Source organism: Prunus dulcis, chromosome 2 (genome assembly GCF_902201215.1).
Source record: "Prunus dulcis chromosome 2, ALMONDv2, whole genome shotgun sequence".
Lineage (NCBI taxonomy): Eukaryota > Viridiplantae > Streptophyta > Magnoliopsida > Rosales > Rosaceae > Prunus > Prunus dulcis.
The window spans coordinates 14,765,301-14,778,187 of record NC_047651.1 but is presented as its reverse complement, the minus strand read 5'-3'; the positions used below and the strand labels follow the sequence as shown (position 1 = coordinate 14,778,187).

Sequence of the window (12,887 nt, the reverse complement as noted above, 5' to 3'; positions counted from 1 at the left end):
TATTATTCTCTTTTTATGATGTCATATTTATAGTACAATAAAATCTTGAAAGCTAAGAAGAGTAATAACTCATAATTTTATTTATCATAAAAAATCAGAAATAAAAACAAAATCAATTACAATTAATATGAAAATTCTTAATTTGCCAGAAAAGTCACAAATCATGCCAACATATATATATATATATGTTTATATATTATCTTTTGGCATGAAAAGGAAAACTATTAATTCTTGACAAGTCTATCTCTTCCGCGTGTGTGAAGTGTCCTTTTCATTTGACTAAGAGAAAACAGAGAAATGAAGTCCTTGAATTCTTCATGAATCATATGAATGTGACATATCATGATGGTGTGGCTCCATTATGTTGGACATAAACTGATAAAAATACTATAGACTATGACTTATAATACCCTTGCCCTATGCAAATGTCTTCTAGTTTCGACAAACTCAAAAAATTATTGTAGCAAGAGTTTCAATCTTTTACACAAAATATCTCCTCCCCCCTCTTAAAGCATAGATAGAACATCAAAAGTTGATGTTGCCAGAAACAGAAGAAGAAAAAAAATAAAATTTTGGCAAGTACAGAGATTCATTGGTATAATCATACAAAAGATTGTGAAAGTACATGAATTTAGCCCCATTGGCAAGTTGAGATGGTGGGAGAAGAGTTACTGTAAAGATATAGACCTTATGATCAATTCAATCTTGTTCAACATAAATGAGAAAAGAATATTGGAATTAAAGAAATCATTTCATTTTCTTATTTGGATCTCTTTTTCTTTTTTCTAGTTTGGACAAATTTCGATTATAGAGTATTTTAACCCTACATCCAAAGAAAAATTTACTATCATACTTCTTCGTCAAGTGATAATATATAGAGAGAAAAAAAAAATTAAATGAATTTCAAATGACCCAATACATATATAGTTACTCAAATGTGTCGCCCCGATATATATATATATATATATATATATATGGTTACTCAAATATGTTGCATACAGTGGCGGAGCCACTCCTAGACCTGGAGTGGCCCTGGCCCGCCCAAATTTTTATCTCTTTCTCTATTATATTATATATAACATATAGAATTTGTAATAAACTACTTATAATTTAAGTTAAAGTTCCCTCTAAAATAAATTAGACATGACTAAAATAGAAATATTTTGCTCTAAACATGTAATTATTGAATACTTATGTATTTTATATACTTGTATTTTCTATTTTGGCCTCCATAACTTTACAATTCTAGCTCCGCCTCTAGTTGCATATGATTTCAAATATATTCAATTTAACGGTTCCAATTTTGTAACAAATTTAGGCTTGTCGTCCAATTCAAATAAATTCTTTTAAATCCCTCTATCCCAATGAAGTCTAATAATTTTTATTTATTTATTTTCTGTTATTAGAACAAAGCGTGGCAAGAAACAGTTCCAAGGGGGACTACAAATTTACAGACTGGGAGGAGCAGCAGCAGAGAAGAGCAGAAGCGGGCCACTTACTGACTTGGTTCTACTTGGTCCCTCAGTCTCTTCATTATTCCCCCAGTCGTCGTCGTAACCCGGAAACCCTTCTTAACGCTATTGTAAATTATTGACTTGAAGAAACGCCATGCACATACACTAGTTCTGAATCCATCGACATCCTCATGCATGCCGAGGCTGCCTCATACGTCGTTTTCTTCTTTCTCCAACCTTCTTCTTCACTTATCATATGGTTTATTTATTATCACTTGGTTTGATTTAAATTGGTTAAAACATGCTTCATTTCTTGTGTGTAGGTGTGTGTGAATGTCTTGGTGAGATATATTGAGATGAGATCTTTCTTCCCACGCCCCATTCATATGCTTTCATTTTGCTAATATCATGTTCGAACTCGTTTGAGACTGTTTTTATAGGAACGACTTATGTTTATAAAGGTTTTTATTGGAAGTACGTCAAAATTTTAATTTTGAAAATTCACATGTTATTGGAAAAACACTTGGAAGTCACTATGCCAAATTTCACTTTCAGCAACACTACATAGGCATCGGTAAACGCCAAAGACTTCTCATAAAGAATTTTTTTTTCTTCCTAATAATGACTACTATTGATCAATAATATATACAAACAAGACCATAACAACACCACAAAGAAATTGTATTAGCAAGAAGTTTGTAGCTCAAGTAATTAAATGAATATATTCATGCATCCGAGATTGTGGAAAAGTTGAGGCCAAAACATTTATCTTGATAATCAATTAATATTAAACAGGAAATTACTTCATAGTAACAAGTAAACTTTTCTCTATTTAACTTGTACACACATGATATATGCATAAAGATAAATTATATAATATAATGTAGGTATACTTTTTAGTTTGATCATCGCTGCATTATTTCTAGGAATAATACCTTTCATCAGAATTTCCAAATAACAAACTGCGTATGGTAGACCCTATGCCTATCCTTGTTTTAATTCTTTTGGTGCACTACTCTTTTAGTCGCCCAAAGGCCGCCCCAACCATCATTTTCACATCATACATGAATTTATATATATATAAGAAAAGAAAAGAAAGAGATTTTGTTTATATACAAAAGAAAAAACGAGAATTTGTATGAGGTCAATATTGTTGGCATTATATGGATATCTAAACCCAAGAGGAAAATAAAAATCCATCTTATATGTTGGGAGAAAATCAATCACCGAGGGCATACATTTTTAAAAAATTTTAGTTTTCAATCTTTGAAGTTAAGATTGAGTTTAGGTCTGTTTAGTTCGCGGAAAAGATGTGATGGGAAATAATTTCTCATGTCTTTTCCAATGGATGAAAAATAGAAGATTCATTTCCCATATTTAGTAATGCTCAGAAAGTAACCAGAAAATATCACTTTATTTCCTTTTACATGTTTGGTTTGCATAAGAATATAAAACAAAATTCGTTTAAGTTTTCAATTATAGCCATATGAAATCAAATAAAAAAAGAATGCATTTAATGCTATATTGTAATTCTAAATTGTTAATGGTGACAAAATGGTAATGAAAAATGTGCATTTAATATTGGCTCATTTTCCCAAAATTTCCAATGAGAAGGAAAACAAAACCAAGGGGGGAGGAGGACTTCACTTTTCCCCTTACTTTTCCATGTGATAAGCAACCATTTCCCATGTCTGGACTTACCAAACATGGGAAAGCAAATTGATTTCCCACCTCAAGCCTCCTTTCTCATGAACCAAACGTAGCCTTAAAGTTTTACTAGAATTGATTGCTAGGAATAGTAGGATTGTAAACATTAGAGTAGGTTAGTGATGAAAATTCTATTCCAATTTCATTAAAAAAAAATTCATAATTTCAATATCCATTTCGATTCGGAAAACTCGGAACTTTCAAAAATTTTGAAAAATTTCAAAGCTCATATCGAACATTTGAAAAAAAAAAATTTATATTCTAGTACTTGGACTAATTTGACCATGTTTTTTTGGTAATTAAATTATATTTAGTTTAGAAAGCATTTTTGCTCACCACTTTAACTAAGGTGTAACCTGACCACCATTCTCAATATTTGACATGTGTCCATTGACATAACCATGGTTCTGTAAATACAAAGTAAAGAGTTAACTATGGTTATACCAATGGACACGTGTCAAGTGTTAAGAAAGGTGGTGATGGTACACCTTCGGTTAAAGTGGTGAGCAAAAATATTTCCCTATTATTGTTTAACATGAAATTAGTAATTTTATGTAGTCTAAGCTTGAAACCCCAATATATTTTGAAATCTCGAGATCCATTCCAATTACAATCCAACTTTTTCTGAATTTTCTGAATTTGGAACTTTCACATGACAAAATTGATTTAGACTTGCCAAAATTGAAAATTTTTGAATCGAATTTTCCAATCTAACTTGCACTATATAAATGAAAATTCCTTAACGAAAAGATCTGGTATTGCCTAAAATATCCTCATTAATTGCTTTTTCTTCTGAAAATATCCTCATTAATTGTTAAGATATTTGAAATGGAAAATTCTTTTCCTTTCAATTTCATATTCAAATAGGGAGGGGGGACAATACAATGGATCCAGAGCCTCTGCATTAAGCATCCGTATATTTATATGCATTTAAGAAAATGTTAACAATTAGATTAATCTAACGAACTTTAATAAGTCCACATCATCATAATTGTATTGAACCAAAAATAACCATTATTTGCACCTTATATCTATCCCAATAACTCTGAAAATGATAATAATAATAAAAAGGTATCCCAACAAGCAGCAACCATCTTCTCCGCAGGAAAATAAAAACCCATCTTCCCCGACCTAGCCTCTTACTCCCACTGCCAGCCATGGTAGCCATCCCTCACTCTCTTTTCCTCACACACACACACACACCTTTTTTTTTACCAAGTTCAATAGACATACAAGATTTTCATATGCAGTATTTGTGGCCAATTAATTTTCATTTATGAATTTGCATACTTAATTGCAGTATTATGTTAAAAAGATTTGGGGTTCATAAAATCTCTTATTAGGCCTGGTTGAGAGTTAGTGATCCCAAATCGAGGGAGATAAAGAGGGAGATAGAGAGAGAGAGCAAGAGAGGCAACCATGGCTGTTCTTGGGGGTAGGGTGTTGCGTAGTGGGGTATTTTATTTTTTTGTATCTTTTATTTCAAAGTTATTGGACAGATATGATAAGGTGCAAATGGTTATTTTTAGTTTAATATAAGTATGATGATGTGGACATACTAAAATTCATCAGATTAATCTAATGGTTAATATTATCTTAAATGTGTGTAAATACACGAATGCTAAATGCAGAGGCTCGAGATACTAATACAATCAAAGTGATGGATAATAATAATTTCCTTAACTCCCATATCAATAGGTAGATTATTTTAAAGACATTTCCTATTGAGAGTGCGATAATATATTAAATTCACACACACTAACCCAGGACCTTTCTTGGCAGAGCAATTACTCTAAACCACTACACTAGTGAGTCCTTTGCTCTATTGGTAGATTTAAGTTTCTTATTTTTGGCAAAGAAAAAAAATGAATTTATGTTTCTTAAATTCATTTTATTAAAAAAGAGGAATTCAAACTCAGAAGCTCTAAAAAAAAATTTGAGGAAAAAAACCACCAATCAAGTGAGTTGGTATTTCTTAATGGGATCATTTTTCTCACCACTTTAAACCCAAAGTGTATCCTTTCATCACCCTTTTCAACACTTGACACGAGTCCAAGGATGAGAATTTTCCTCACAGGTAAGGGTTTTCCCAGAGATTCGACCTTAATGGGTCAGGTATGAAGGATAAAAAACGGGTATAGGGACGAGTACGGGGAATTTTTTGAGTATGGTGTTCAGGGAAGGGTGGGGATAATATTTGAATCCCCGGCTCGAAACCTCCCCGTTTAGAATATATATGATAGTATATATAAATAGGATATTAAAGTGATTGTGTGCTAACTAAGTTTTACATTTCCTATTATTATATTAAATATTTATATAATTTATACGCATCTTAAGACACACTACTTATATATTTAATTAATTTTCAGTCAATATGTAAACATTCTTATATTGTCTTGTACGTATATATTATCATATATTCATTATCTTTTGCTAAATCTATTCCTTTTCTTTTAACAAAATAGTTTTATATTGATTTTTTCTTCCGTAATGGGGTGGGTCAAGGAATCCATTTCCCAACGAAGGTGAGGACAGGAAATCCCTGATATGAATATTACGGGTATGAAGATGTGGATGGGGGAAAAAAAACTTAACGAGGATGAGGATGGGAATGACATGCCCATCCCCGATTCGACCCATTATCATCTCCTAACCATGGTTCCATAAATACAAAACAAAAAGTTAACTATAGTTATACCAATGAACATGTGTTAAGAATAGTAGTATAAATACACCTTGAATTAAAGTAGTTTCATTTCTTAATTAGTTCACCATTCAATAAAAGAGTGATATAATATGCCTTTACTAGATTATAAACGAAAATTTCATTAGCTCCAAATTATATGTCAAATTCCTCATATCACGTGTAGATAAAAATGTAATTTTAATTTTCCGTGAAATTATTGCATCCTTCATCCTTCAACTTTGATTGGATTGTGCAGACCCATCAGCCATCACAACATGAAAATCATTCCAATAAGAAAAGAGAAATCACGACATGACTGCAGCACTCCCAAATTATCAAATCAATAAAATGGAAAAAAATTATTATTATTATCGACTAGCCCTAAGTTGAGTGTTAATTCTTTTTTTATAAAATTAAAATTTAAGTTTTTTTTAGTACAACTAATAGCCTAAACTAATTTGAGTTTAAGTATTATCTACTAACTCTGAGTTAAGTGTTACTAACTATTTAGTTCTGTCAAAGATAAAAGATAGTTTAAGATACTCAATAAATGTGGATGAAATCAGTTAACCCGCTCTCTTGCATCAAGTTCGAATCTTAACCTAATTCGCATTTGAAAACAGAAAAGAAAAGGAAAACACCATTATTATCCAAAATGAAAAAAGTCCAAACCTGATACACACGCGCTAAAAAAAAGCGTCTGCTGATTTTCACACACCCAAAGAGGAGACTGATGAGTGACGAGTCTGATGACTCTGTAACACACTAGACAGAGTGAGAGGCGCGAGAAGAGAGAGAGAGTCACCATCTTTGAAAAGAAGTGTAGCGTAAAGCAGGAACACGCGCGGGCCCTACGTGTTGGGGTCCACTTTCCTCTCTTCCGGTGGGTCCCATTCTAGCTCTCTCTGTCTCTCTCCTCATCTGGTCTCTCTTTCTCTTTCTCTCTCTCTCTCTCAGAGGCTCAGCTTACTAATAAAGTGAGCGCAGCCCATAAAAAAAAGCAAAAGCTGTAAACAAGCCTGTAATTACAACCACCATAATCGCTTAATAAAGCTTTTGTGGTTTCAGTCTTTCACAGGGACAGACAGAGCTCTAGAGAGAGAAAAGTTAGAGAGAGAGAGCTCTAGAGCTCTGGTCGCTTTGGCTCTGGAAAATTGAACAAAAAGAAGAAAAAAAACCTCGACATTTCATTTATAGCTTTTATTTTTTCGGAGAAAAAAAGAGGTACGAGAGAGAGCTCTGTGAAAACCCTAAATTGTGAAGCTGACGCTTTAGATTTTCGTTGCTCTTATTGTGCACAGGGATCGTCCGTACGAATTCGTGTTCTGCTTCGTTTTGCTCTGGTGCGTTGTCCTTTCGGTTCTTTTTCTGCTGGGAATTTCCTCTGATTATTTTAGTTATCTTTTAAATTTGGTTGCGGGGAGTGGGCTGTCTCGCGATCTTTCTCTACTCTCACTGTCTATGGATTCCACATTCTCTGTCTCTGTCTCAGTTACTTTCTTTTCAAAGAAAAAATGTTGGTTTTATAAGGGTGTGGCTTGGAAATGAAGGTTTTGCTTCTTTGACCTTGTGGGTTCTGCTTTTTATATCTTTTGTTAGGTTTTAATATGCTATATATGTACCATTTCCGTAATTGTAGTGGACTGTGAGTGAAGTTAGGAATTTGAGAAGCCACTGATTGATTCTTAATTTTCTCTGATCAGTTTGGGTTTCTAGAAACTTTGACAATTGCAGTTTCGTGGTTGAAGGGTTTTGTGGTTTGAGTTACTTATGCAACTGTAGACATTTCATATTTCAACTTTTTATTTTCTTCCTATTTTCTGTTCAAATTGGTGCTAGTTTACATCATATTTAGGTAGAAAAAGAAAATGAACACCAGGCATTTCAATTTCTTGTCCTTGTTGTGGGTTGGTGGTATCTGGGTGCATTATTTTTTAAATGAATCTTTATTATTTTTAATATTATTTCTATTAGTGCTGCCGTCAAAGACTTGGAGTGCTGTTTGTTTGCTGATTAAGATGGAATAGAATTAAGTACTGTTTAGTGGACTACCTACACATTAAGATCTGACCATATATGTGAAGAATCCTGTAAGCTAAATCTTGATTTACTTTACTTTGCAGAATTGTTTCGATTCGGAGATTTTCTATGAGATACACAGTTGGTGGATATGGAGAGGGTTTCAGAATCAAAGGTGCTTCCTGGGAAATTGCCCCTCGTAGGTGAGGTACCATATACTCGTTCGACATCAACAAGAGTAGTGGGTCACGTGTCAAGTGTGCGCTCTGGTTTGGTGAGAGAAGATGTTGCTTCTGCAAGAGACAGAGGTCATTTATCCAATGGGCGCTTGGGCTTGGTGAGAGAAGAAATTGCATTGGCAAGGCAAATGGCTGAGTTATCGAATGTGCATTCTCTTATGGTAAAAGATGTAAGATCTAATGCACGGGAGTCTCAAGATTCAGACTCGCCAATACCTCTAAGAACAAGGAAAGGAAAGATCTCTTTCCCAGAAGAGGAAGAACTTATGTCTGACTCTCTTACATTTAAGGGAAGTGGAGATTCATTTGATGAAGGGGGCCCTAGTTCTTTCTCTGGGGTTAGTCACCCTCCAGAACCTGTTGACATGGATTTAATGAAAACAGTGTATGTACCTATTGGTCAGAATAAGTCTGAGGCTGGATGCTTGATGAAGAGCTTATCTAGGAAAGGCCCTTTCCTCGAAGATCTTTCCCTCCGGGTTCCTGCTAAGAAACCAAATCCAATTGTCCTTTCCCCTTCAGAAAGCTTGGTTGAAGAACCCAATGACTTAGGTGCATTGTCTCCACCGTTTGCAGTTCCCCGTGCATCACAAAATACAGATAATTCACTCCCTCCAGATTCTGAGGAGAAGGAGTGTGTTTGGGATGCTTCTTTGCCTCCGAGTGGCAATGTAAGTCCTCTTAGTAGCATCGATAGTACTGGTGTTGTCACTGCTATGAGCATTGTCAATAGCTGCACCGGTACATACAGGAGTGACGCAATCACAAGTGATGGCATGCTTAGCATTGATAGGAACTGTGAAAGTACCAAAGGGAGTGTTAGAGGGGATTCACTTGAGAGTGCAAAAACTAGCGTTAGTCGAGCAAGTGATAGTAGTGGCCTTAGTGATGACAGCAACTGGAGCAACATTACTGGGAGTGCCAATAAGCCCCACAAAGGAAATGACCCTAGATGGAAGGCTATTCTTGCAATTCGAGTTCGGGATGGGATTTTGGGTATGAGCCATTTTAGATTACTCAAACGGCTTGGTTGCGGGGATATTGGCAGTGTCTATCTTTCAGAACTGAGTGGAACGCGCTGTTATTTTGCAATGAAAGTAATGGACAAGGCATCCCTTGCAAGCAGGAAGAAGTTGACTAGGGCTCAGACGGAAAGGGAGATTTTGCAACTGCTGGACCATCCATTCCTTCCAACTTTATATACACATTTTGAGACCGACAGGTTCTCATGTTTGGTCATGGAATATTGTCCAGGTGGTGATTTGCACACTCTGAGGCAACGGCAACCTGGAAAACATTTCTCGGAGTATGCTGCGAGGTATGCCTTCTATTTCAGATGCATTCTTTCAGCTGTCTAAAGTATTAGACTGTTAGTAATTTTGATGACGAAGGGAGCCTCCTATCTAAATGACTGTAATCTTTCTTTCTTTGTGTTGATCTATATCTTTTTGCATTTACGATGTTGCATTTTTGAAGGTTTTCCAACATGGTAATTGTTAAGCGAAACTAAATTAGCAAGTGAGCACTCTGTTTGCCATCCACGAAGTCCTTTTTTATATGCTTATCTGGACAAACTGTTGCGATTTTTTTCTAAAAGATCATTTAGATTTAGAGACACGGTTTCATCTCTTTGATATTTCTCGTACTTTGAGACATGTTGGTTTCGGAAAATACTTTTCTGTATTTTACACTAATATAATACAAACTCAACTAATATGTTCATTAGTTAGAAAAACTTCATAATGGGCTTACAGCCAGTGTAAACTTTCGACTGAAGGAGCTGGATGTCCATTCTCTGATAAATATGATACTTCTATTTGCTGCTTTAGTCCATTTTCATATTCAGTTAAGGTCCTTCACACTCATTTGCTATCCCCTTTGTCTGTTTTGGAAAACTTCACAATGTGACTTATCTCTATCACACTGTTTGGATTTGTTCCCCACTTTATAAAAATGATAGAGTGTAAAGTCACATGCTAGTTCTAGATGTTATTAACTCACTATATTTTATTCATCCAGTTCATCTACTCTGAGTTTGAAATCAAATACTATGTATGAAACTGGTCAACCTGTCAACAATAAAAACTATGTTATGGGAAGAAGAGGCTGAGTAACATATTGAAGTATTAGGCTTTGGAAGTTGGGCTATTTATGCTGGAGACCTTTTCGAGTGTTCACAAAAATGATGAAAATATCAATCAACAATTAAAAATGTACCATGAACAAGGAACTGCAACACACATCAAAATATTAAGCTTTGCAAGTGTCACTGTTTGTTCTTGCTTGGACCTTTTGTCATTGTATAATAAAATTTTTGTGCCTTCATTTTACATAATTTTTCTACTACCTTGGCTATCCAACCTAGAAACACTTGGAGCAATGATTTGCAAGTTGGACCATCCATTCGAATATTTTTCCCTTTTGTCCCCTTTGAAAGGTTGTTACTGCATTGGAGCTTCTTTCTTTAAAACCTCATTTCCAAATACAACCAACAATTACTTCATCTACCAGGATTAAATGGAAAATAGATTGCGCAGTTATTCAATAATGCGCTGATTCAATGCAGTATAGATTATTCATTTTTGAGAATTTCATTCTGTTTTCCTTTTGTGTGGAAGATTAGATGCTGCTGCTTTACCAATCTGCTATACTAAGCTAGTCCTTACTTAAAGTAGGCAGGCGAGTGATATACTCATCCATCTTTGCTCTTGCAGATTCTATGCTGCTGAGGTTCTGTTGGCACTAGAGTATTTACACATGCTTGGAGTTGTCTACAGGGACTTGAAACCTGAAAACGTGCTTGTCCGTGACGACGGCCACATAATGCTTTCAGATTTTGACCTTTCCCTGAGATGCGCTGTTTCACCAACCCTGATAAGAACTTCATTTGATTCTGATCCTTCAAAACGAGGAGCAGGTGGTGCATTCTGTGTCCAACCTGCATGTATTGAGCCCTCATCAGTGTGCATTCAACCTGCTTGTTTTATCCCTAGGTTCTTTCCTCAGAAAAGCAAGAAGAACCGAAAACCTCGAGCTGAGCCTGGGTTTGCCACCAATGCACTTCCGGAGCTTGTTGCAGAGCCTACTCAAGCTCGGTCTATGTCCTTTGTTGGAACCCATGAATACCTAGCCCCTGAAATTATTAAGGGAGAAGGCCATGGAAGTGCAGTCGATTGGTGGACGTTTGGTATATTCTTGCATGAATTACTGTATGGTAAAACTCCTTTTAAAGGCTCAGGAAACCGTGCTACATTGTTCAATGTGGTGGGGCAGCAACTCAAATTCCCAGATTCACCAGCAACTAGTTATGCAGGCCGCGATCTAATTCGGGGATTGCTAGTGAAAGAGCCACAACACCGGCTTGGGGTGAAAAGGGGTGCAACTGAGATCAAGCAGCATCCCTTCTTTGAAGGTGTGAACTGGGCTCTGATACGATGCAGCACACCACCAGAAGTACCAAGACCAATGGAAGCTGAGCTGCCAGGGAAATTTGGGGCCGTTGACACTGTTGGTGTTGGAAGCAACAGTAAAAGGATGGTTGGGGCAGACGTGAAGTCCGGGGGTAAATATCTAGACTTTGAGTTCTTTTAGTTTGGATCACATCACATGATTATTGTTCTGTCATGTATTGGTACCCATCATTTAAATCGTAAAAGAGTATGCCTGATTTACTTAACTGTGTTCTCTGCTAATGAACTTGAGCTTACCTAGCTTATAAAAGAAAATCCCCATTTTAATGGGGAAAACTGTTCAGTAAAATTTTATGTAGCGATAGACTTCACCTGGTTCCTTCATGATGGTCCCTTTTCAAGTTATCTGGATGTTACCAATTTTAAGGATGAGCTGTACGAAAAACCATTCTTGCGAAGGACCAATGAAATGAGCAAGCAACAATGGATTAAACTCGAAAACTATATGAACTTAATGCAATGCTTGACGCGGAGGAGTCTCTTACGAGACAAAAATCTCGGGCCCTGTGGTTGAAAAATGGAGATAGAAAGACGAGATGGAGATAGAAAGACAAAAACTATATGAGCTGCTTATCTTGAAGGTCGAGTGAGTTTCATGGACTAGAACCTGGCATATATGCAGGAAAGTAGGAAATTTTCATATTCATTTTATTTCTATGTTTCCAGGTTTTGGTTTAAAGGACGCCACGGTCCTCATATGAAGCAAAGCAACCAAGATTATGGTGATGCAGGATTTTTGTATTTTTTTAACTAATGAGGCCAATGGAATTCGAATTTGGGACATCTTCAACCGAGCTTGTTATGGTTAATGCTAAAGTCCGATATTGTTTTTGACATTACATTAGTTAAGAAAATCTCTCATCATAATATACTACTTCATGTTTTCACATGGAATTTACAAAAAGAAAAACACAATGTAAGTCCGTACTTTTCTTGAACTTTCAAGGTTGTCTACCAAGAAAGAAAATTCAGAACAAAGATATTTGAAAATGCTTGTGCTATTAGCAAAAGCAATCCAAAACAGACCCATCTCTGTAAATCCAAGTTACAAGTATAATATATTTGTTCTAGATAAAACTTTGGCCATTGACTTCTGGTTTCCAATTAAGCAGAAAAGTGCTTCCTTTGTCCAAAACAAGCAACAACAAAAAAAGAAGCTTTAGTCATATCTTGTTCTCCGCCTAACAGTTAAAAAAGTGCTTCCATTAGCACCCCATAATGATCATACTCATCTAGGATAATAATAAAAACATCTTGAAATTAACTACGGTAGGCTATCTATCATGTTTATAAAATCATTCTGAAAAAA

General features: G+C 35.5%; 1 protein-coding gene across 1 annotated transcript; it reads left to right on the top strand.

The window, feature by feature from the left end:
* The first annotated feature begins 6,794 nt into the window (after positions 1-6,794).
* On the top strand, positions 6,795-11,902 carry LOC117617946 (serine/threonine-protein kinase D6PK). The gene is made up of 3 exons (XM_034347582.1): positions 6,795-7,193; positions 7,974-9,426; positions 10,823-11,902. The coding sequence occupies exons 2-3, from the start codon at positions 8,021-8,023 to the stop codon at positions 11,697-11,699; spliced, it is 2,283 nt and encodes a 760-aa protein (XP_034203473.1). The 5' UTR covers positions 6,795-7,193; positions 7,974-8,020; the 3' UTR covers positions 11,700-11,902.
* The last annotated feature ends 985 nt before the right edge of the window (positions 11,903-12,887 follow it).